This window comes from Vulpes lagopus, chromosome 14 (genome assembly GCF_018345385.1).
Source record: "Vulpes lagopus strain Blue_001 chromosome 14, ASM1834538v1, whole genome shotgun sequence".
NCBI lineage: Eukaryota > Metazoa > Chordata > Mammalia > Carnivora > Canidae > Vulpes > Vulpes lagopus.
The window spans coordinates 27,677,979-27,703,241 of NC_054837.1; the positions used below are offsets into that span (position 1 = coordinate 27,677,979).

The 25,263-nt window shown below is 51.3% G+C and overlaps 2 protein-coding genes and 1 pseudogene across 16 annotated transcripts in view; 1 reads left to right on the forward strand and 2 right to left on the reverse strand.

Annotated features, from left to right (window-relative positions):
- Nucleotides 1–1,065: 1,065 nt before the first annotated feature.
- LOC121475333 lies at nt 1,066–1,848 on the reverse strand (annotated as a pseudogene).
- Nucleotides 1,849–4,111: 2,263 nt separating this feature from the next.
- On the forward strand, nt 4,112–11,520 carry PHETA1 (PH domain containing endocytic trafficking adaptor 1). The gene is made up of 4 exons (XM_041729334.1): nt 4,112–4,322; nt 5,995–6,077; nt 6,874–7,017; nt 8,879–11,520. Exon 4 carries the CDS (start codon nt 8,896–8,898, stop codon nt 9,610–9,612), a length of 717 nt encoding a protein of 238 aa, XP_041585268.1. The 5' UTR covers nt 4,112–4,322; nt 5,995–6,077; nt 6,874–7,017; nt 8,879–8,895; the 3' UTR covers nt 9,613–11,520.
- Nucleotides 11,521–19,002: 7,482 nt separating this feature from the next.
- CUX2 (cut like homeobox 2) overlaps nt 19,003–25,263 on the reverse strand; it is a 322,707-nt gene continuing 316,446 nt past the window's right edge. For 11 of the 15 annotated variants that reach the window (XM_041729267.1, XM_041729271.1, XM_041729257.1 and 8 more), the window contains one exon: nt 19,004–22,171. In XM_041729267.1, the coding sequence (XP_041585201.1) occupies nt 21,370–22,171 (802 nt within the window). In that variant the 3' untranslated portion in view covers nt 19,004–21,369. Of the gene's footprint in view, nt 22,172–25,263 lie in introns of all 15 variants that reach the window. The other 4 variants (XM_041729255.1, XM_041729262.1, XM_041729269.1 and 1 more) reach the window with 1 other exon arrangement.

A 25,263-nucleotide genomic window follows, 5' to 3' on the forward strand; every position in this document is an offset into this window, starting at 1 on the left:
ATGAAATCTTGCCATTTGCAGCAACATGGATGGGCCTAGAGGGTATAGTGCTAAGTGAAATAAGTCAGAGAAAGATGAATATCACATAATTTCACTTATATGTGGAATCTAAAAAACAAAGCAAATGAACAAACAACAACAAAGACCAGAAACACCCACAAATACAGAGAACAGACTGGTGGTTGCCAGTGAGAAGGAGAGTGGATATGGGGAAAATGGGGAAAGAGAGTGGAAGGTACAGGCTTCTAGTTATGGAAGCCTGGTCACAGGGATGGAAAGGACAGCAAAGGGAATACAGTCAATAATACATAATAGTGTTGCACAGTGATAGATGGTGGCTATGCTTGTGGTGAACAGAGCAGTACAGAGTTCTCAAATCACTATGTTGTACACCTGAAACTAATGTAACATTATGTGTCAACTGTACTTCCATGGAAAAAAAGAAAGTAGATTGGTGGTTGCCAGGGGCTGGGAGGAGGGGAGGATGGGGAGTGCTTGCTAATGGATATGGGATTTTACTTTGGAGTCACAGGAATGTTCTGAAACTAGATAGTGTTGGTGATTATACATCATGAATGTACTAAATGTCACTGAATTGTTTCTTTTGTGCTGATGACTTTTAAAAAAATTATTTTAGAGAGAGTGCGTGTGCGCGAGCAGGGAAGGGCAGAGGGAGAAAGACTGAAGTGGGGTTCAATCCCACAACAGGCGAGATCATGACCTGAGCCAAAACCAAGAGCTGGACGCTTAACTGACTGAGCCACCCAGGGGCCCCTGTACTGGTGACTTTTTAAAGTTGGGAGCTGTATCTTTTTTCTTTTCTTTCTTTCTTTTCAGCTTTATCGAGGTATAATTGACAAAGAAAATATATTTAAAACATACATCGTGATGATTTTATACATATATAAGTATTGTGAAGGTTCCGCTCCCTTGGTTAACACATTCATTAATGTGTTTTAGTCTTTCTTTCTTTCTTTCTTTCTTTCTTTCTTTCTTTCTTTCTTTTTTTTGGTGGGAGCATTTAAGTTCTACTCTATTTCTTTATTTCTTTATTTTTATTTGCGTTTATTCTATGCGGAATTTACTCCTGGGCCGTAAGTTTTTTTTCTTCACTTTCTTCTGGGGTATCTTTTTCTTTTGTGCAACCTCCTCTTCTGGTTTAGGAACAATCTGCTCTTTTTCAGTAAGAATCATCTAGATGTGGCAGGAAGAGCTCATGTGTGGGTTAATCCAGCCATGAGCCCTCTAAATTCTATGTCATATCTTGAGGGCTTTGTTCACCTGGATGTGCTTAATGACCAGAGAATCTACATTTATTATTATTATTTCTTTTAAGATTTTATTTATTTATTTATTCATGAAAGACACAGAGAGAGAGGCAGAGGCAGAGACACAGGCAGAGGGAGAAGCAGGCTCCATGCAGGGAGCCTGATGTGGGACTCGATCCCGGGACTCCAGGATCACGCCCTGGGCCAAAGGCAGGTGCTAAACCGCTGAGCCACCCAGGGATTCCTGAGAATCTACATTTAAACCCTTAAGTTCAGTATTACTCTCTGCATTTTTAAGCATGTGCAGTAAAAATTCAGCACTCTTCTTGGGGCACCGACCCTGTGTCCAGCCCCACTGTTTGGCCTGCGCACACCTACCAACTCCACGATTGTAGCAACAGAATGGCACACACTGCTTCTGCAAAGTGACATCTTTCAGGTACGTGGTGGCTTTTCGGATATGCATACCCTTGATGGCCTGGGCAGTTTCATGCATGTTCTTAAAGTGAACACGAAGATTTGAACCTCTCAACTCGCATGATTTTGTAGGGTTTTCTGGGTCCAGCGAGTAGGGAACCATTTTCGGAGTTTACGTCAGGCCGCTCAGGGGGAAGAGCAATTTCTACTTTCTTTAAATTATACAAACCGTGTTATCAACCAGTCACCATGCTATATGTTATGTTTACTTTAAAATGGTTAATTTTGGGGGTGCCTAGCTGGCTCAGTTGGTGGAGCATGCAACTCTCGATCTCGGGTTGTGAGTTCAAGCCCCACACTGGGTGTACAGATTACTCAAAAAATAAACATTTAAACAATAAATAGGACAGTCCCGATGGCTCAGCGGTTTAGCGCCGCCTTCAGCCCAGCGATCCTGGAGACCCGGGATCGGGTCCCACGTCAGGCTCCCTGAATGGAGCCTGCTTCTCCCTCTGCCTGTGTCTCTGCCTCTCTCTCTCTCTTCTCTCCCATGAATAAATAAATAAAATATTTTAAAAAATAGTTGATTGCTTAAACACAATATGAATATCCAAATTAAAAAAATAAATAAAATGATTAATTTCTTGTTATGTGAATTTCACCTCAATTAAAATTAAAATAAATAATAAGGAATTTTTTTTAAAAGGATGTCAGGGCGCTTTCTGATTTCTGCCTCTTTCACCCATGCCAAACCTCAATTGCAGTATGAGGGGTTCTGAGAGTCAAGGTTCATAGATCTCTGGGGAGATTTTCCCCACATCAGACCCAGAAGCCTTTGTGCTTGGCATTTTCCTTATCTGGTGTCTACATTTGTGGAAATTCCAGCTAGCCTCTCCTGGTTGAAGAATTATGTTAGCATCAGGTATAGGCAGATTCAGGTGCTCAGCCACTATTAGATACCACGAGGTATCTGTCTCCATGTTGTGGGTCTTGGCCCTACTCTCCTCTGTGCTTGCTTCACTATCAGACATGCTCTAGAATACAACCACTCCTCTCCACCCCATGGCTTCTGCTTTGCTCTAAGCCACCACCATCACTTGCTTAGATTACTATAAGAGCATCCTCCCTGGTCTCCCGCTTCTACTCTTCTCTCTATAGTCCAACCTCCTCATAGCAGCCAGAGACCATGTTGAACCTAAGATAGACCGTGTTCCTCTCGTGTTCTCAAAACCCTCTCATGGCTCCCCATTCTTCTAACGGTAAAAGTGAAATCTTTCTTATGATCCACAAGGCCCCAAACAACCTGGCTTTACCAATACTCTCTGACCTCATTTCCTACTATTCTTCCACTTGCCCACTTGGCTGCAGCTCCACTGGGCCTGTTCCCTGTTATTCAAACATGCTTGGGATGGTCCTATCTCAGGGCCTTTGCACTTGCTGTTTCCTCTGCCTGGGACAAGCTTCTCTGGGATATCTACACGGCTCTCTCTCTCATTTCATTCAGGTTTCTTCTCAGAGAGACTGTTTCTGACCACCTTGTCTAAAATCTCACTCCCATTCTTTCTGCCCGATTGCCATGGCTGGTTGTCTTCCTAGCAGAAATCACTTCGGAACCCAGTTGTTGACTGATTCAGGAGCAGTGCCTGGCACACAGCCGGTGCTTAGTAAGAGGCTGTAGAATGAATACATCTACATGTTCCTCTCATCTTCAGGCCAGGACCGGACGATGACTAGTTCTGGAGGGTGGCAGCAAGAGCAGGAAATAAATAAAGGTCCAGGGAGTTAGAACCCTGTTATTTTGGGTGGAGCAAGAAGAATAGCTGTTCCTGTGTGCTGAAAGCACCTACTGTGTGCCATGAACTTTATTTACAATGACTGTATCTTCCAGGTGAGGAAACAGAGGTCTAGAGAAGTGAAGTGGCTTCTCAAAGGCCCGCAGGGATCAAACGACTTCAGTGGGACCCGAACCCACACCTCCCCAGTTCCAGGACTTTCCCTCTTCACTGGGACAGCGGGTAGGGTTGCCAGGCACCCTGTGCATATAACACAGTCCTCTACTGACTTTGTCAAAAACGCCCCCAACGTGCTGCATTCATTTTTTCCCCAATAAAGTACACATTTTCAGCAGAGTTGTTTTTCAGATTTAGCTAGGAGTTAAATTTGCTAAATCTGGCAATGCTAGTCAGGGAGGATTTCCCATTTCCCACTCCAGGCCTAAGGCTGCAGCGACTGCTAGCGCGTTGGGTCTCACCGCCCTAGGCCTCTTGCCTGGGTTAAGTAAGGCACCTGGGATTGGGGAATTAGACGCGGTCCCTTTAAGAGTGGTTTCGGGGACGGGCCAATGGGGGCGTGTCGAACCGCGGGGGCGTGCCGAGTCGGGGCTGGCCAATCCGGGGGCGGGCCGAACGCGGGGTCGGGCCCGACGCGGGTGGGCTGGGAAGGGTTAAAGGGGCCCGCCCGCGGGTCGCGGACCGTCCGGCTGCCCCCGCCTCCTTCCGTCCGAGCGCAGCTCTCCCGCGGCTGCGCCGGCCGGGCCGCCCCGGAGACAAAGCGCCGCCGCCGCCGCCGCCGCCGAGTGGGTCCCGGGCCATGGCCGGGCCGTCCCGGGCGCCGCGCCTCCCTGGGCTGCGCGGAGAGGTAAGGCCCGGCGGGGTTGGGGGGAATCTGCGGGCGGCTCTGCTAGGGGACGCGAGCCCGGGCTCGGGCCGTCGTGGGCCTCGGGGTCCCGGGCTGCGGGACCTCTGCTGGGGACAGCTGCTCGTCCGCGACAGCGCGCTACCGGCCAGTACGCGTTAGGGGTCCCGGCTGCTGGCCGAGCTTGGCCCACGACGCCCCCGCGGGGGACCGCCGCCGCCCGCGAACTCCGGCCCCTGCGTTCTGCCGCGGAGCACCTCGTCTGCGGCTCTGGCCGCCCTTAGACACAAAAAAGGGGCGGAGGGCAGCTAGGGGCAGTGCCAGACCTGGAGAACCAGCCTCTGCCGCGAGCCGCGAGCCTCGAAGGCAGCCGCGAGCCTGGGGCGAGGGTCCTGGAGTCCCCATGGCCCCTGCTGCAGAGGCGCTCTGGGAGTTCTCAGCACGTTTTTCCGCCTGTACCTGCCACACCCTATTCTCCACCCCCCTCCGCCCCCGGTGACCACTGTTAGGGGACACTTGTGGCAGCTGGATGGTCTCAGCACCTGCGGTCCGGCTTCTTGAATTGAATGCCACAATGCCATGCCTCAGTTTCTCCAGTCCTGGGTTCCTGGCCAGCTGTGTCTCTGGAGACCTTGAGCTAATTATTTGCCTTTTGGACAGCTGCTTTCCTGAATGCTCACTGCCTGCTAAACATTTTGCAGAATGGATTTATTCAACCCTTCCTAGAGGGATAGATGTTTGTTACTTACCTAATTATTTATTTTTTTTAAAAAAGATTTTATTTATTTGAGAGAGGGAGAGGGAGAACGAACAAGCAGGGGGAATGGCAGGCAGAGGGAGAAGGAGAAGCAGGCTTCCCGTGGGGCAGGGAGCCCCATGCAGGACTCCATCCAGGCCCCTGGGATCATGACCTGAGCTGAAGGCAGATGCCTGAGCCACCCAGGTGCCCCAGAGGAATGGATATTAATATTCTCATTTTATAGAGGAGGCTCGCCCCGACTCACAGCGGCAGTGATTTTGGTGCCTTTCCCATAATATGCCAGTGGGTTTTCCTCATTGAACCCACTCCACAGCCCACCTGACAGATGAGGAAACAGGCTGGGAAAGGTGAAGTGACATTCTTAAGGTGGAGGGCAGAACCTGGCCCTGGGACTGGAGGGAGACCAGGCTCCCTCCCGCTTCCTGCCTGGTCAAAGGCTGTTGGATCAACAGCAGTACCCACAGTGGACTCTGAACTTCTTGGAAAACAGCATGAGTGTGAGGAGATAAATGGGTGATCAGGCCCTCCCAGAGGCGGGAGCCCGCACCCCTGCTGCTTCCTACCCTCCCCTTTTTTTGCTGGATGGGAGGAGGCAAGGGCCATGGGCAGAGTGGGTTCTGTGCTGGATGGTGACTTGGGCTAAGCTGGCCCCATTTGGGCAGTAGGGGAAGAGGGGTGCTGAGCATGAGGGAAATTGCTCTTCATTGGGCCTTAATGGGGTGGAGACCCCAAGACCAGCCCCTTTGTGCTGGTTGCCTGGAGCATGTGACTCTGGGCACAGCATTGTGCCTTTGGGCAAGTTACTTAACCTCTCTGTCTCCATTTTCCAGTCTGTGAATGCTGGTTTATGAATAGATCCCTTCTTACGGGGCTGTTGAGAGATTTCAGAAGATAACTGTCTGATTCATTCTACAGGTATTTGAGCACCAACTACATGCCAGGCCCTGGAATTCAGGCAAAAAAACCCTGCCCTTGTAGAGTAGGCAAAGATGACCCAGGTAATTTCAGATTGGGGTGTAGGAGAATGATTGGGGTGGGGGATCTCTTGCATACAGGGTGGTCAGGGACTGCTTCCCTGAGGAGGTGATGGTTAAGCTGAAACTGAAGGATGAGGAGTCAGCGATGTGAAGAAAGAAGGGCATTCCAGGCAGGCAGAACAGCCAGGGCAAAGGCTGGTGTGTGTGTGTTTGAGGAACAGCAAGGAGGCCAGGGTGGCTGGAGCTGAATGAGCAAGGGGGAAAGAGACAGGGGAAGGGCACTTGGAGGCCTGGGGAAGACTAAATGCTCGAACAAGTAGGGAGTCATGGAAGGGTTCATAGTAGAGGAGGGGTATGGTTGGACTTACCTTAACAGGATCCCTCTGAGGGGAATGGATTGTAGTGGGACCAGGGGAGGGGCCAAGGAGGGAGCTTGGCTCTTCAGGGACGGGGAAGGGGCAAGGGTGGAGGCAGGGAGAGTCTGAGGAGGCTACTGCATCTGTCTAGGCGAGCAACGATAGGGACCTAGGATGGGGAGGTGGTAGACGGCAGAGATATTAGGCCACTGATTTGGAAGAGGTGGTGATGGAGGAATCAGCTGGGCTTGATGAATGAGGGGGGGGTGCGGGAGGAGAAGGCAGAGCCATTTGCTGAGAGAGTGCTGAGGGGAGCATCTGGCAAGGCCGAGAAGAGTATCAATACTACCACTGCTGAGTGTATACCGTGTGCCTGGCACGATGCTCAGCACCTTCTATAGAGTCACTGTGTCATCATCACAACACCCTGACATAGGTGCTATTATGATCCCATTTTACAGATGTGGAAACAGAGGCCCAGAGAAGCTTAAAGCTTGCCCGGGGTCACACAACCTGGACACTACAGAGCTGACATTTGAACCCAGAGAAGAGCAAGCCGACAGCAGACTGGGCAGAGGGCAGGGAGGCAAGCAGTGGCCTGAGAGGTAGGAGGGAGATGGGGCCAAGTAGGGTGGGTGGTTCCTGTGAGAAATGGAGCCAGGGTCCACATACAGTTGTTGGGGTGTAGGGAGAACTCATGAGTCCTGTTTTGCAGACAGAGAAACTGAGGCTCAGAGCAGGGCAGCCTATGTCTGAAGTCACTCAGTTCAGGTAGGCAGAGCAGGGATTAAACACCCACCACCCTGAGCCTTCAGCCCTGAGCTTTCTCTCTGACGTTGGCCCCACTGCTAGGTCAAGACAGGCTGATTTCAGCTACCAAATCATAGCTCATGTTGCCTCTTCCAGGAAGCCTTCCTTGACTGCTCAGGCAAGTTAGATGAGGTAGATTCAGTAGGGAGCAGTTGTTCCCCTCTGCTCTGGGTCAGGATGCCTGGCTTGGCAGATGCTCTCAGGAGAGTCACCAGCCATATGTCATTCCTCCAGGCCCTGTGGAAGGCACCACGTGGCTGGGGAATGAGCATTAATTGAGTACCTTCTGCAATCCAAGGACTTTACATCCTTTGCCTCTTAAAAATATAGCTACTGTCCTATGCAGAGTGGGGCTGTAAAGCCTGAACAAAGTGGCCATGAAGAACTCTAAAGGGAGGTATGGCTAAGTTGGGGGCCCATGTTCCACCTCCCAGTTAGTCTCGTCTGGCCAATGTTGCCCCCATCACGTTCTCCTTGGGGGAAGGTGGATAAAAATCACTGGGCCAAGTGTATAGAGTTAGATTGCTCTGCTTTAAGTGAGCACCTGATGCTGTCCCCACCCCCTTCCTATAAGTGTGGGCCAAACCCTGGGCCTTTTATCTGGGTCACTTCATAACAGTCTTTTCTTCTCCTTCCCTTCCCCCTCTGCTCTGGCCTCACCAACCTCCTGGTTGGTCCTCAAGCACAGCGGCAGGTTCCTATCTCAGGGCCTTTGCACTTGCTGTCCCCTCTGGTATGTGCCTGGAGCTCCCTCCCTCACCTCCTTCAGGTCTCTGCGCAGATGTTACTTTCTCAGTACACCTTTTTCTGACTCCCATTAAAATCAAACACTCCTTTTGTCCCTAATACCCCCGGCCCCTTCCCTGTATTATATTTTCTACAGCACTGCAGACCACCTGGCAGATACATTTTATGTTTGTTAATTGTCTGCCCCCTTCACCTGCCACTAGCACGTCAGCACCACAAGGCCAGCGACCCTCTCTGTCTTGTCTACTGCTGTATTCCCACTGCCTGGAGCAGTACTCAGTACATGTAGGTGCTTAATGAATGACCAATGAAGTCCCCACAGCCTTCCAAAATAAGTTCTGTTCACATCCCCGTTTCATGGATAGGCAAATCAAAGCTGAGTTATAAAAGCAGAGCTGGGACCTGGAAGGGACCACAGAAAGATAGCTGGTCTGGTTTCTGGGGATGATGAAAGCATCCATGCCTGAAATGAGGCCTGGGTTTGAATTTCAGTTCTGCCCGACTTGCTTTGTGACCTTCTGCCAGTGACTAGCCTCTCTGTCCTTTGTTACCCCATCTGTCAAATGGGGTGGTGCTAGGCCCTGCCAGTTGAGGTCTGCTGCGAGATTAAAGGAGTTAATGCATAGAAGATGCTTGGCACGCAGTGGTCACGCTCGGCCTTACTCCGGGGAGGCTCCTGGCGCCAGTCAGACCTGGGTTGGGGCCCCGGCTCTGACCCTGAAGGGCTGTGTGAGCTTGGGCAGCCCGCTGCTGCTCCGGGAGCCTCAGTTTCCCTACCTGTGCGAGAGGAGCGTTGAGGGCTGTGGTGGCCGAGGGTGGCAGGGAGGTTACGGCGAGGCCGGGGGGGCGGGGGGCGCCTGGTGGCGGCGGCCGAGTGAGTCACCGCTGTCCTGGTCGGGTGGGGGACAGGCCCCGGCGGCGCGGCCATGAAGCTGAACGAGCGCAGCCTGGCCTTCTACGCCACCTGCGACACCCCGGTGGACAACTCGGGCTTCCTGTACAAGAAGGGCGGCCGGCACGCGGCCTACCACCGCCGCTGGTTCGTGCTGCGCGGCAACATGCTCTTCTACTTCGAGGACCGGGCCAGCCGCGAGCCCGTGGGCGTCATCATCCTGGAGGGCTGCACCGTGGAGCTGGTCGAGGCCGCCGAGGAGTTCGCCTTCGCCGTGCGCTTCGCGGGGGCCCGGGCGCGCACCTACGTGCTGGCCGCCGAGAACCAGGCTGCCATGGAGGGCTGGGTGAAGGCGCTGTCGCGGGCCAGCTTCGACTACCTGCGGCTCGTGGTGCGCGAGCTGGAGCAGCAGCTGGCGGCCGTGCGGGCCGGGGACTGTGCGCCGCCGCCGCGCCGGCCCCCGGCGCTCGCGCCCAAGGAGAACGGCTGCGCCTGCGCCGTGTGGAGCGCCGAGCCCCCCGCGCCGGGGCCCGGCCCCGCCCCCGCGCCAGGCCCCGCCCCCGCGCCCGCGCCCGCCGGCGCTGCCTCCCGCTCCAGGCCCGGCCCCCCGCCGCCCCTGCCCCCCCGGCGGCGGGTCTCGGAACCCAACGGGCCTCTGCACGCCGCCTCCTTTGTCCGGCTCCACCAGCAGTACGGGCAGGAGGTGCGGGCGCTCAGGAGCCGGTGGCTCAGGAGCCGGGCCCAGCCCTGAGGCCCCGCGGGCGGAGACCTCAGCCCCAGGCCTCGTGCTGACAGGCCCCGCCCTGGGAGGCCAGGGGCCCGGCCCTGAGGAACCCTGCTCGGGGCCAGCCAGCCGATGCCGGGAGCCGAGGGGTGCTTCAGGACTGGGGGATCCGCAGGGGGCCGCATGCCTGATCCTAAGGAGCACCCAGGGGCGCGGTCTGCCCCAGGCCTGGTGTCCAGGGCACTCCCGCCCCAGCCCCGCCAGAGTCACCTGGCAAAGGCCTGTTGCTGGTAATAGGCCCTGCTGGGGTGACCGGGACCTCGTGAGACTCTGTGACCTAAAAGGCAGTGCTGGGGAGCCCCGGTCCTGGCGGCCTGGACTGGACCTGGTCAGAGAGAAGCCTTGGCCCTGTCACACCACACCCGGGTTTGACCTCCTTTTGCTCCAGGGCCTGGCTCCAGGTGTCCTGCCTGGCGCCAGAAGCAGGTGCAGAAAGTGGCACAGGCGCAGATTTTAATGCCTGACCGGTGTGGTGAGATTGCCTGCTTCCAAGGGCTCTTGGCTTGCAGTGGGGCTGAGGCAGGACTTTGCCCTGGGCCTCAGCCAGGCCTTGAGGCGGTATTCCTGGTGCAGCAGTGGCCCTCCAGTTTGGGCCATGTCTTTGTCCCTTTGGGGGTTCTCACGTGCCCTCCTGACACTCTCTAACCGCCGCATATTTAGCCTCCTCCTCCTGGAGGGGTCTTCTGCCCCAGCCTAGTGTAGAGCCTCTCAGGGGCCGGCCTGATCTTGTCCAGTCCTGAGCTGGGCAGCCGTGGCCTGAGCTGGCTTTCCAGCAGGCTCCCTAGGGATCGGTGGCTGTGAGCGACTCACCACCCAGAAAGGGTCTGGGTGCTGATCTGGTACTACAGAGAAACAGCTGCCAAGCTGTGTGTTTGGCTTCTGGAACCCTCTCACTCTGTCACTGCCCCAGCCCACCTCTGCTCCTGATACTCTGGCGGGGAGACCAGGTCTTATTTTGCTTCGAGATCGCCTGCTGTTTTACTGTACTTACCACAGTGGCCATTCTTCATCCACGGAGAATCTCGGGGGTGGGGCTGGGGCACCCCTGGCCCACAAGCTGGGTTATGTTTACAGTCCTCAGTGCCCCACACTGGGGATCACCTGAGGACACGTACGCCCCAAACTGTATTTCCCCAGAGGGTCCCTCTCGGTGACAGTCAGACTTGGCCCTGAGGCCCCTTCCTGCTGTTTTTGGAGGCCCTGGAGCTTGGGGAAGAATGGGGGGTGTCTGTGTCTACAATCACCAGCTCACTGCTGGCTCAGTTGACTGGGGCTTCAGTTTTAATTTAATTTTTAATACTTAGGGTATTTTATCCCCGCTAGCAACAGAGCTTGGTGTTTTCACTGCTTTTGTTTCTTGTTAGCTGGTGGGAGGGCTTGGCTGAGGGTTTTGGGGGCAGTTGGAACTGCCCCCAAGGAGAAGGCCAGGAGCCAAAGGCACCTCAAGAATCTCACCTGGTTCTCCACCTTCTCCCCAGCAAGTCCTGTTCTCCTGACAGGTGCCTCTGGGGGTCTTTGTACGCTTCCCATCCCCCTCCTTTCCAGGTCCTCAGTGGAGGGGGTGGGGATGGCTGCTCTTGTCCTTAGGCTCCGGGTCTCCAGGGAGGTTAGGAGCTGCCCAGAGCCCATCTCCTGGCCAGACCCAGCTGGTGGAATGAGGGGTTGGCCCCTATTCTGGTACAGGTTTACAAGCTCTATAAAGGTACAGTGCCTACCACTGGCCCCCCTTCTCCACACCCCCCCCCCCCGATAAAAAGCACAAGATGGGGTCAGGCTGCCTCCAGAGTTGGGTGGGGACAGAGACATCAGGCAGCCTGGGAGGGAAATATAAAGGCGAAAATAAAAGATTTATCAAGTTATGACTGATTGTGTCATTTCTTCCTCCATCAGAATCCTTCATGGATTTGTCTAGCAGGGCAGGCCCTACAGAAGTGGCTGGTGTATGTTGGGTGCCCATGGCTGATGCTCTGCCAACCACATCTCAACCTCATGGCAGATGCCAGCTCCATTTTACAGACGAGGGAATGAGATTCATGTTAAGAAATCTAAGTTCACACAGCTGAGCCTCTAGAATCCTATGGAAGAAGGGCAGAGCCTTCCAGGAGGGTAAGGGGGAGGAGGGTATGGAGTTGCAAAGTTCCTTTTCAGAAGTGAGAGGAGGCAGGGGGCAAGTGAGGATTGATTGATTGATTTTTTATTTTAAAGATTTTATCCATTTATTCATCAGAGACACAGAGAGAGAGGCAGAGACACAGGCAGAGGGAGAAGCAGGCTCCACGCAGGGAGCCCGACGTGGGACTCGATCCTGGGTCTCCAGGATCACGCCCTGGGCCAAAAGCAGGTGTCAAACCAATAAGTCACCCAGGTGTCCCTGATTGATTTTTTTAAAGATTTTATTCGGGGCAGCCCCGGTGGCTCAGCGGTTTAGCACTGCCTTCGGCCCAGGGCCTGATCCTGGAGACCCAGGATCGAGTCCCATGTCAGGCTCCCTGTGTGGAGCCTGCTTCTCCCTCTGCCTCTCTCTCTCTCTCTGTCATGAATAAATAAATAAAGTCTTTAAAAAAAAAAGATTTTATTTATTCATGAGAGAGGCAGAGACATAGGCAGAGGGAGAAGCAGGCTCCCTGTAGGGAAGCCGATGTGGGACTTGATCCCAGGGTCCTGGGATCACACCCTGAGCCAAAGGCAGATGCTCAACCACTGAGCCACCCAGGCGTCCCGTGAAAAGTGAGGATTTAAAAGTTAACTGTGGGGCAGCCCGGTGGCGCAGCGGTTTAGCGCTGCCTGCAGCCCAGGGCGTGATCCTGGAGACCCTGGATCGAGTCCCACGTCAGGCTCCCTGCATGGAGCCTGCTTCTCCCTCTGCCTGTGTCTCTGCCTCTCTCCTCTCTGTGTCTCTATGAATAAATAAATAAATAAATAATCTTAAAAAAAAAAAAGTTAACTGTGGGCTGAAGACCTGACAGTTGGGAGGAATGTCGGCGATAGCAAACAGAAGAGTTAAACCTGCCTCTTTTCACAGATCAGTTTATGGTGGCTGCCTGGGGCCCTGGAGTGAGGAGCATTCTAGCATTAGTGCTGGTTCAGAGGGAAAGAACCGAGAAGTGTTTAGCGATGTCTGCCATGAGCACAGGGTGGCTGGTGGTGATGCTCATGCTGTGTATCTTAGACTCATGGAGCCTATTTGCTGGGCTAATGGGGGATTCACAGATGGGAAGGGGCTGGCCCAAGGTCACCCAACATGATGGACTAGGCCCGAGGTCCTCCTAACGTAGATTCAGAACTTGAGTCACATGTCTCCCTTGCCAGTCTGGAAAAATTGTGCACATTCAGGAAAAGATGGCTTAGGAGGAGCAACCTACAGTCCTCAGTCCGCAGAATCAAGTTCAAGAATAAGAAATGAAAAATACCAAGGTCAGGGAATCATGCTGCTGTGAGCAGCCAGTGTGTGCTGAGTAATGACTCCTTCCCCTCCTGGGACCATGGCTGACATGGGAGCTGGGGAAGTGGTTCCCCACACGGAATGAATCAGGGTGCTCCCTGTGGTATTTGTGACCACAACCTCCGCAGGGTCTGGGGTATAGGATGGGGGAAGTAGCAGGAGAGACAGCCTCAAGAGGGAGGGTCACAAAGGGTGCTGTCGCCTGCCAGGCTTTTTAGGGTTGGACTGTTTCCTTGCAACATCTGAAAGGGGGAGGGGAGACAAGTTGGTCAGTACCCAAGTGCTGTGCACCCACCTGCTAATAATATGTCAGTGTTTCCTTTGACTGAAGGGGGATGTTTGGGGCACGTGTCTAACAATGACTAAAACATCCCAGAAGCATGACAAAGTAGGGGAAATTGTCCTTACCCAAACACTCTTTGGGGGATATCGTATATATTCAGATGGATATTCTGAGAAGCAACTTGGGGTAGGGGTGAGAACCTCAAGGAGGGCCACCAGGCCAGAAACTATGGGCTGTGCCCATGGTTGCCCACATCCATCTTCCTAAATGGTTAGTTGTGCTGCTCCCATTTGACTTTCAGGGATCAGCTAAACTTTAGCTCCTAAAGAATGGCTGTGTGGCTGAATTTCAGCCAAAGAGATGTGAGTATACGGGTCTTCTTGATTCTAAAAAGAGACACAGGGCAGCCTGGGTGGCTCAGTGGTTTAGCGCCGCCTTCAGTCCAGGGTGTGATCCTGGAGACCCCGGATTGAGTCCCACATCGGGCTCCCTGCATGGAGCCTGCTTCTCCCTCTGCCTGTGTCTCTGCCTCTCTCTCTGTGTCTCTCATGAATAAATAAATAAAATCTTTAAAAAAATAAAAAATAAAATAAAAAGAGACACAATGAGGAGCTCTTCAATGTTCTCTGGTGGTAAGTTATGTCTGATGCCTAAAGCTGTAGCAGCCGTTTTGTGATCATGAAGTAGGCTGCGCTAAGGAAAATATGCCCGCTGGGTTTTGCACACACTTAAAGATATCCTTGAGCTGATGAATCTAAGGATATCTTGTTATTTGAAGTAATAAATGTCTTTGTTTAAAGCTTTGAGAGGGGGACGCCTGGGTGGCTCAGCAGTTGAGCGTCTGCTTTAGGCCCAGGGCATGATCCCGGAGTTCTGGGATCAAGTCCCACATTGGGCTCCTACAGGGAGCCTGCTTCTCCTCCCTTTGTCTATGTCCCTGTCTCTCTTTGTATCTCTCATAAATAAATAAATAAAATCTTAAAAAAAAATAAAGCTTTGAGAGGGATGTTTTTGTTATTTGCAGCCAGAGGCTTCCTAAGGGTAAGTTCAAGTGATTTGTAGCTGTTTCCTCGAAGGAGCATGGCCCTAGGGTACCAAATGTAGGGCTCTTGTCAGCTCAGTGGGGAGAAGGTTAGTGCTGGATGATATTCCCTGGGACGTCCTTTCCTTGGAAGACTTCCATCTCTTGGGAGCGAAAAAATACTGAAAGAATAGCACCCACCTTCTATGTTCTAAGCGGGGCTCTTTTGTCTCAACTATCCACACCCCCCAACTCCTCCCCAGATACCTTACCTGACCTTACACAAACTTAGTTATGGAAAAGTTTCTGCTCCTTGTCCCAATTTCTAAAATTGCTCCTCCTTGTGGGTACCAGGTCCGCCTCAGGTGCATCCCCCAGGGCTTAGCACTGAGACGCCAATCACTGCCTCCCCTCCCCTCTGAGCTCACTCCATTCTTCCCTCCTGACTGGTTGCCTGGCAGGTGTTGGTCCTCAGACACAAGCTGAGCCAGGCAGTGTCCCGAGAAGTTGGATTTGGAAGGAGCAGGCTCAGGTGTGAGGGCTGCCTGTGAGAGAGACTGGTGCCCCAATGTCCGGCTGAACCCTCCTGCCTTTGGGTTTCACGGATCACCTCTGGATCTTCCCAATGAACTGTCCACACATCTTTAAGTGAATCAAAATTTCTCTCAACCCAGCCGTTCCCGACTATGCCAAGACACCCAGGGAATGCTTGTTCTGCGTGCCTGTGCTCTTCTGTTCCACCAGCATCCTTCTGAGGGGCCTGGCCCACCCACTGGGGCCAACAAAACAAAATGAAATTAGGACTGCCTCCCATTTACTGACACCTATGATGTCTAGTCACTTGGAGAGGGGCGGAGGGATGGCTTAAAAATGCAGATTCCTGGGTTCTGGCTCCCGGAAGTCTGGGTCAGTAGGTAACAGGGATTTTAGGGCCACAGCTTAGGAAATGCTCATTTAATCTTCAAAGAGACTTCTAAGGCAGTGTGGTAGCCAGCCCCCATGAGGGCCCCTGATGATCCTTGCCTCCTGGGGTCCCTGCCTCTGGGCTATCCCCTCCCACCCTGAATCACGGCAGAACTGCGTGGCCAAGAAAATACTGTGGGAGTGCCAGTGAGGCTTCCAAATCTGGGTCCCAGAAGGCCGCGCAGCGTCTGCCTTGCTCACTGTTGGCTGCCATGTGGTGGGGATGCTGGAGCAGCCCTTCCAGAGGAACTGAAACCCTCAGCCAACAAGCCAGTACCAGCTCAACAGTCTCATGGGAGTGCACCATTTTGGAGGCAGATTTTCCAGACCCAGAACAGCCTTCGGAAGACTGCAGCCCAGCTGGCGGCTCAGTGGTAACCCTCGTGAGGGATCCAGGAGCCAGAACCACCCAGTTACACCACTCCCAAATTCCTGGCCCAAGAGATTGAGAGGTAAATGTTTACCCTTTTAAACCACTAGGTTTTGGGGTTATTTGTTAGGTGTTAAGAGACAACAACACAGGTAGATACTATTATGATCTTGTCCATTTTACAGGTAAGGAAACTGAATCTCATTGAAGGACTCTAGATTGCCTGATAGTGGAGGAGAGTCAAACCCAGGCCAGGCCAAGTCCAAAGCCAGTGCTTTTAACAACTACACCCTGGAGGGCTGGAGAAGGTCATGAGACCAAGACTTACCCCTTCATTGTGGCAGATGGGGAAATGGACTTGGGGGTGAGGAGTCACCTTGACTAAGGTCACTCAAGGTGGTGTCCCTGCTCCATCCCTACTGCTCTTGAGTTTGCAGGAGTGACTTCAGCCTCCAGGGTGCCTGCAAGGGCAGACCAGATCCTAGAGCAACATACACCCTGTGCCGTTAGCTATGGAGAGCCTGGACTTTAGAATGATCTCAAGAATAGCCTCCCTGGGACAGCCCTGGTGGCGCACGGGTTTGGCGCCGCCTGCAGCCCAGGGTGTGATCCTGGGATCGGGTCCCACGTCAGGCCTGCTTCTCTCTCTGCCTCTCTCTCTTTCTCTGTGTCTCTCATGAATAAATAAATAAAATCTTAAAAAAAAAAAAAAAAAAAAAAAGAGAATAGCCACCCTGGCAGGCCCTGGCCAATCAGCCAGGTGAGGTCTGTTTTTTTCACTCACCAGTAGGTGATGGGAGGTAGGGCTACTGGCCCAATGCAGGAGCTTAACTAGGAGCCAAAGGAGGGCAGGGGTAGGAAGCAAGGACCATCGAGGCCTGAGGGTCAGGGCCTATGGTGGGGGTGGGCCCTGCTGCTCCCCTCTGGCTTGCATCTCTCCAGGCAGATGGAACCTCCTAACCTCCTAAGGTGCAAGTTTGACCATAGCAACTCCCTCTCACACCCTCTATGGCTTCCAGTACCCTCAGGAGAAAAGCCTATTTCCCACCATGTCCCAACGGGCTTCAGCATCTGACCCTCATCCTTCTACTTCCTTCCACTCCCACCTCAAATTCCAGCCTTCTTTGGACCTGTTTCCCCATGTTCTTGTCCCTGCTTCTCCCCAGCTCCTATAGTATTTCAGGTGTCAGCTGCAATGTCCTTTCCTCCAGGAAGCCTTCCTGGACTCCACTACTTATACTCTCGTGGTTCCCCATGTTCCTGCCACTGAGTCACTGAGCACACGTAGGCACTCAATAAATACTTATTACCTGGACAGTCACCAAATTTCCCCCAACTCAACTCTCTGCTCTCCCCCGATTGAAAATTACTACCTCTCACCCTCCTCCAAGTCCTTCCCTGCCTTCTCGTTCCTTTCTGGTCTTACCATTCCCCACTCGCCTGTGCTCCCTAGTTCAGAATTCCACATTTCTGTGTTTTTACCGCATTTTCCACTCCAGATGAGCAGCAACTGCAGACAATGTCAACACAAAGACGATGGTCCAGGATGGAGCTTTATTTCCCGGAGGCTGGGGGCACCTGTTTCCGCAGGTTCTCGGGTGGCTTGTGTGTGTGTTCGATGTGGCTTCCCTACTCCTGCCCCACTTACACCAGGGAGCCATATCCCAGGGGTTTCTGCCTTCTGTTTTTCCAGAGCTGTGAACTGAGGGCCCAAAGGGTCAGTCCTTGGCTCTGCTTCATCTGAGTCCTTAAAACCGCCTTAAGGGAAGGTGCCATCCCCACCTCGTCCACACAGCTTGGAAAAGTGAGGTGGCACAGAGCAGTACAGCCTTTTACCCAAGGTGCTATGGCTCCAAGTGGAGCCAGGGTTGAAACCAGGTGCTCTGGCCCCTCGCCTTAAGCTCTGGACTCTCCTTCTTCTCCTCTCCAACTCTGAGCGAACCCCTAAGGGCTAGCTCAGGACCTCTACAGGGCCATTTTGACCTTGGCCTCCTGGACGCCCCCCTCCCTGCACCGATGGAGTGATCAGGCACCCCAAGGGGCCAACCTGCCGGCTTTGTAGTAATTAGTTATTCCAATGAATTTAATTAATCCCTTAATTCCCACTTTAAGGACATGCAGAAGGTTTCCCGGCAGAGAGAAAAGGTCTGTCTTGGGATAGCATGTGGCCTTGGCTCATGGATGAGTAATGCCACCCCAGGGGCTCTCCGGACATTATTGGTCAGGGAAAAAACCCTCCAACAGCTTGAAGCACAGACTCACCATCACGGCTTGGAAGAACCCAAGCCCTGCTCATGATAACAATAGGTAATGTAGAGTCGTGATGTGCCATACACTGTCTTATGTGCCACACACTGTCTTACGTATTTTATGTGCATGACGATTCCTCATACTCACCTGAGCTGGCTGCTGTGAGACCCCTATTTCTCAGACGGGGAAAACCAAGGCCTGGGTTAAACAGCATGGGAAGAGGCAATGAATGCTCTGTTGGTTACTAGGAAGCCCCTCTTAGCATTTTCCTTTCTTCTTCTTTTTTTTTTTTTCAGATTTTATTTATTTATTCATGAGAAACACACAGAGAGAAGCAGAGACATAGGCAGAGGGAGAAGCAGGCTCCATGCAGGGAGGCTCAATGCAGGACTCGATCCCAGAACTTTAGATCACACCCTGAGTGGAAGGCAGATGCCCAACCTCCGAGCCACCCAGGTATCCCAGCATTTTCTTATCAGGAGGCTGAGCACACCTGTTCCTCACGCCACTGAGGTGTGGGCAGGGCATGATCTCAGCCCCAGACCTTAACTTGCTCTGGATTCCAAAAAATGGATTCCCATCCTTCCATTTTCTTTTGCTGGAGCCCATAGCACAATTGCGAACAGAGATGTCATAGGACCTAGGCAGGTGGCACAGGTGAGGACTGAGGGTGATCACAGCCAAGTGTCCTGTCTCAAGGGGGGAGCTGCTGTCACATTGGAACGTGGGCCAGATCTTATGTGTTTTTTTTATTCATTTTTTAAAAGATTTTATTTCTTTATTCATGAGAGACCAGAGAGAGAGAGAGAGAGAGAGAGAGAGAGAGAGAGAGGAGGGCAGAGACACAGGCAGAGGGAGAAGCAGGCTCCATGCAGGAAGCCCGATGTGGGACTCGATCCCGGGACTCCAGGATCATGCCCTGGGCCAAAGGCAGACGTTAAACCGCTGAGCCACCCAGGGATCCCCCCGATCTTATGGTTTTTAAGAGAAACTGGTAATTGCGATTTTTATGTGATGTGCCCCCATATTTTAATGGTGGCAAACTAATTTAAAAAGCCAGGTTTTCAAAAAAATGTTTTGTAAAACATCTCTGAGGGCCAGATTGGACCCCTAATTGACATCCCCAGCTCCAGAACAAAGCAAGCAGGACACCTAGACATTATTATACAATTCTGTATTGAGCGACGCGTTTACAGAACGTGTTCTTTTTAAAATTTTAAACAAAGTTCATCAATCTCTCATAGAAATGATTTTGTGGATTTTTGTTTTGCTTTTACCGTTACAGGACGTGAACCTGACAAAGTTGTTCATGGGTCTGCTAGCTTTAAGTACAACAGGATTTCCATGTTCAAAAGACTATATACTAAGTGCTTAATCAAATCCCGTCACACAAAAGCCAGATTTAGTCCTCTAAGATTTGTAGTCTGCGGGTGAGCCTGCATTTCAGTGTTGTGGGGGTTTCAACAGTAGAAAGTGGTGTATTCCCTCACAGTTGTCTTAATTGCAATAGGGCGGTGGTGGCTAAAAGATGTTTCATTTGTTCCAGATTTGATTACTCTGAAAATTGGTCACTGTTTCCTATTGTCAAAATATAAAAATACCTTCATCTGGATAAAAATGTATACAGTGGAAAACTCTTCAATGCATAGCCTGGATGTATGGAAAAGGATGTTTTCCTGCAAGGTTTGTGTTGTTCTTCATGGACTGTGGAGACTGCAGCCTGGCCTGGGTGCATGAGAGTTGAGATTTCTGGAACAGCTCTCAACTGTCCCCTTCTGGTCACTGGATTTTGCTGGCCTGGTTTCAAAATGCTTGCTGCATCCTTGAAACCCATCAGCCATCTCCCCCTGGCACTGGATTGGCACTGATTATGGCCCTATTTTCATTGTCATTCCGGATTCAGCTGGGGAGTCACCAATTCAGCCTTCCCGCAGAGAGTTTGAAAAAGGAAAAAGAAATAATAACAGGAAAGAGAGTAAAAAACCAACATGGTGGCTGTTCCATCCAAACTGGGAACTCTCCCACCAGAAACCCTGACAACGAAGATTCTAGAAGAAGGGCTTCTCTGAGTTGGGGGGATTGAGTCTTTGCTTCCCAAAAGGTTGTGTGTTGGAAGGCAGGAGGGTAGATTTAGAGACTGGGATACAGTGGTCCTGCTGCGGTGAACTCAACATTTTCTCTTTGTTCTGTGTGGACTTGGGAGTTGCAGGTGCCTTCCAGAAATAGCACCTGTGTCAACTTGAGAAAGGAGATGGCAAGAAGGGTAGTTGGGGTCACTAGTTGGAGGAATCTACTTTTTGGTGCCAGGTGCTCATGGGATGACCAAAGCTGTTATTTTCTTAAAACATAGGGAGGGGAAGATGGTGGCTGCAGTCCTGCTCTGGAAAGCCAGTGGGGAAACTTCCTGTGCGGTGGCCATGATTCAGGTTGGGGATCGGGGTCACCCTGGCTCAAGCGCTGCCCTCCAATCACCTGACCCCTTGCCTGGCTTCCCAGAAGATCCAGAAACACATCTTGTCTACAGATGGACAGGCTGTGTGTCCAACGTCCGTGGCCCACAGGTTTCTGACTAGAGGGAGTGGAAGCAGTTTGTTTTGTACCATGTCACATCTCGGGTAGGATGGTCGGCTACAGCCCACATCTCTACAACATTTACAATGGCACGGGACGTTCTGTGTTATCAAGGTTGCAAAACAGACCACCAGAATGAAACACATCCTCAACGGCATCGAGGTTTTCATTTAGAGTCTTTTGGACTTTCTCTTTTCAGCACGGTTTCTGGAAGGGCAGTAGCAATGTGCTGTGTCTCACAGACAGATATGGAAAAAAAAAAAACTGTAGTTCAAGGGTTATCTAAATTTTGGTCAGTCTTATAGTGTTTTGTGATGGCTTTGAACAATTGTCTTCTTTTAATCTCATCTAGTGGCAAGAACGACACAACTTCAGTGTATACTTCGCAACAGTTGTGACAGCATCCTGATTTTATAACTCTCTGTAATATCAAAACAGCATTGGCTGGGAATAAATTCCAAAGGATCCTTTATTAAAATATCTAAAAGAGGTCTATAAATATTTATTTTTCTAAAAGAGTTTGGAGTTTCCAGGTGAAAATGTGGTGCCACATCGCTTCTGCCTCCTGCAGAGAGGCCAGGGTGGAGAAGAGGGTGCTCTGTGGGGTAGGGGGTGCCAAAAAGAGGAGGCAGTGGCACTTGCCCCACCTGTTCACTCACAACGTCATAGAACTAGGATTACAACAAAAACGTAAACTGCATAACACTGCTGTCTGCATGTTGATGGTTGAGTTCCTTCCTTCCCCCACCCCGTCTGTTTGCGAGAGTGAGTGGGAGACGGGGAGCTGGCCACCTGGTATGCCCCTTGCCCTCGTGCCCCTGCCTTCAGAACTCCCACTCCAGGGCCTCCTCCCGGTTGGCAGCCCTCTCCAGCCGGTAGATGATGCTGTTCAGGTTGGCCATCTTCTCATGTCGCCGCTGCAGGTTGGAGTTCACCTTGGCGCTGGGGTGCAAAGCCCCAGCTGTGTCGGTGGTGGGGCTGGCACTCGGCACTTTGGCAGGAGGGGCGCCGGGTGGGGACGGGGAGATGGGGGCTGAGGAGGAGGGGACAGGTGACACAGACATCATGAGGCCTGGGGAGGAGGCAGCCGAGGGGGAGTTCAGGGACACTTCCAGGCTACAGCGCGAGGATTCTGAGACAGACTTAAAACTTAGAGGGTCTGGGTGGAGTCGCTCCCCGCCCTCACTCTCCTGGGGGAGCTGTAGTGAGGGGCAGTCTGAAGAGGTCCCACCTGGAAGGAGGAGCCCTGGGACCACTTTAGGGAGTTGGTCATTACCCGGACCGTCAGGATGTGCCTCTTTGGGGGAACCTTGGCCTTTGTCTGGCTCCCCTGAGTCCTGGAGCTGGTTGCCCGCTTCTTCTTCTGCATCCTCCTCAGTATGTTCCTGCTTGATCCTCACCTGGGCCTTGTCCTGGGTGGTTGGGGATGTGATGCTCTCCTCGGAGCCTTCCTGAAGCTCCAGTTCCTTCACAGTAGGCTTCTGGTCCTCAGCCTCAGAATTGGGGCTCTGCGGGGTAGGGTCTGGGTGGGAGTGGCCTGGTGGCAAGACGCCAGGACCCCCGCTGGGGTCAATGTCTGGTTCATCTTGGGTCCCCTCCACCAACATCTCCCGGCGCATTCGGGACCTGGGGCAGAGATGGTGGTGAGTGGGGGAAGGGGTGCTGGATGGGAGACGTGGGGAACCCAGGACTCAATCCAAACAAGTGGCATTTTGACCCCACCCACTTCCCTGGGGGCATCTTCCTATGCAGCATCTTAGTAAGCCCTGTCAACAACCCTACTAGTGGGTTCTATCATTATTCCTACTTCACACAGGAGGAAACAAGTCTCAGAGATGTTGAGTGACTTGCTCCAAGTCATACAGCCAATAAGTAGCAGAGTCAGGGCTCGAACTCTCAGGATTGTTGGATTCTAGAGTTGAGGACCTAGACTTGCGCTGTCCAGCACAGTAGCCACTGACCACATGTAGCTCCTGAGCACTTGAAATGTGACTAGTCTGAATTGAGATGTGCTGTACAGGTTAAAATACACACTGGATTTTGAAGGCTTAATAAAAAAAATTTAAACAGTCTCATTAATAAAGTTTTTATATTGATCACACACCAAAATGGTTACATTAGGCTAAATATACTATTACAATTAATTTCATGTATTTTTAAAAAGATTTTATTCATTCATTCATGAGACACAGACATAGGCAGAGGGAGAAGCAGGCTCCCCACAGGAAGCCTGACGTAGGACTCGATCCCAGGACCCTGGGATAATGATCTGAGCTAAAGGCAACCCAGGCGCCCCTATTTCTGTTTTTTCTTAACGTGGCTATTAGAAAATTTTATTTTATTTTATAAAAGACTTTATTTATTCATAGAGACACACAGAGAGAGAGAGAGGCAGAGACACAGGCAGAGAGAGAAGCAGGCACCATGCAGAGAGCCTGACATGGGACTTGATCCAGGGTCTCCAGGATCATGCCCTGGGCTGCAGGCGGCGCTAAACCACTGTGCCACCGGGGCTGCCCTATTAGAAAATTTTAAATCACATGTGGATTGCATTATATTTCTTTTGGATAGGACCAGTCTAGAGCATTTCTTGAAGTCAAACTCAGATGTGGTTTGTGGAAACAACTCTCTGCTTCTTTCCTGTGGGGACTCTTAGACATCAGCCCAGAAGGGGAAACTGAGGTGTGAAACATGACTTGTTCAGGTCACCAGAGCACACACAGGCAGAGCTGGGAGCAGAACCTGGGAAGCCTAAATTTCAGTCTAGACCCCCAGTAGTCACTCTCTCTTCATATCAACTGTCATTGCCAGCGGCAACGTAGTCTCACACATATTTTAGAGCAGGACAAGCCAGGATTGGGACTAACCCCACTAATTATTTTCCTAACAGCAAATGAAGTCCAGAAGTCAAATGACTCGTCCGAGGCCATACAACAAAAGGGCTTCCTCAGTTACCTGCTGTAGCCCTCTGCCCATTTATATTAATAATAAAGGATGCCATTGATATATAATATTAACAATTATAAATCATAAACATCATAATAATGGGTGCTCTTCATGTGTCAGGCACCAGGTCAAGTGCCTTTTGCAGATTATTTCATTTATTTTTCCTAATAACTTTAGGAAAAGGATATTAGTCTCATTCCTATAGATTTAGGAGACAAGACTCAGAAAGACACAAAGGATTGCTATGATCACAGGGCATGTGATTGGGCTGGGAAGCCAATTATCTGGCTATACTCTCTTGCTTCCCTGGTTCCATGTCCAGGTTGGGGATGGGGTCCTACCCCAGTATCCTGGGCCTAGAAGGACTCTGAGGGGTCATCTGGTTCACTCTCCAGCCCCTCTACACAGGTGGCCTTAGACCACCTTCCAGGGGACTTCACCTTCACCCTTGGTCTCCTCTAGAAGAGGGAAGAGCTGCTGGGACCAGGGACAGCCCTAGTGGGTTCTACCGAGGCAGGATTGAAGGGGGATTTAGGATGGCTCAATGTCTGAAGTTCCATCATTAGATTGTCCAAACTGTAGAGTAAATATGAGGCTAATAGTTATTCACATCATAGTACAAATCAGTCTTTTTTTAAAAAAAATTCTTGACTCCTGAATCTATAGCAGGGTCTTGCTGGTAATTTATTTATTTATTTATTTATTTTTTAAGATTTTATTTTTTTATTTGAGAGAGAGAGAGAGAGCAAGTGAGCAAGCGGGGGGAGGAGCAGATAAGACAATATCCATCAGACTCTACTTTGAGCACAGAACCTGGCCTGACATGGGGCTCGATCCCGCAACCCTGAGATCATGACCTGAGCTGAAACCAAGAGTTGGACGCCTAACCAACTGAGCCACCCAGGCGCTTCTCCCTGGTAACTTATTCTTAAAACATCCTGTTGTTCCCCTTTCCCAGAGTTCACTGCAATTTGTAATGATACATTAATATGAGCGCTCACTTAATAGTGACCTTCCCTGCAGGTCTGTAAGAGATGTTAAGGGCAAGGACTTTGTCCTGTTCTCTTCTGTGCATGGTTCAGAGTAGATCTTCAATAAACATTTACCAAATGAAATAATATATTCTTCTATAACTCTTTGAAACCAGTTTCTTTCTTTTGGGAGTCGAATTCTCTCTGCTCCTCGGTGCAAACTCCTAGTCATCCTTCAGAACCCCGCTCAAATGCCACCTCTTCTGTAAAGTCTTCCCTGGACAGAATTCCCTTTTCCCTAGCCCTTCTTCCCCAATTGTTTTATAACAATTATGTTGTAGTCAAATGATCTGGTTCATAGTTTTAAGCTCTCTAAGGGCAAGGATGATGGGTTTGAACCCTTGTTATCTCCAGATCTTGGATCATTGGGCATACATAACTATTTGTTGAATGAACATGTTGGGATAAAAATGGAGTGCTCAGTTCCTGTGGAGGACAGGAAGGGAGAGGACATCTCTACATCCCCGAGGAGGGGAAGGAGGATGTGAGGATTTGAGGACCTATGTCAGTTGCTGTTTGGAAGGCCCTGAGTCTGAGCCAGAGCATAAGCAATATTTAACAATATATTTATGCCTTAAGTCTTTTCTTCTGATCCCTGATTCAGCATTGTGGGCTAAGTATTAGATCCCTTATTTGCCGGGATGCCTGGGTGGCTCAGGGGTTGAGCGTCTGCCTTTGGCTCAGTTCAGGTTCCCTGCAGGGAACCTGCTTCTCTCTCTATTTATGTGTCTATCTCCCTCT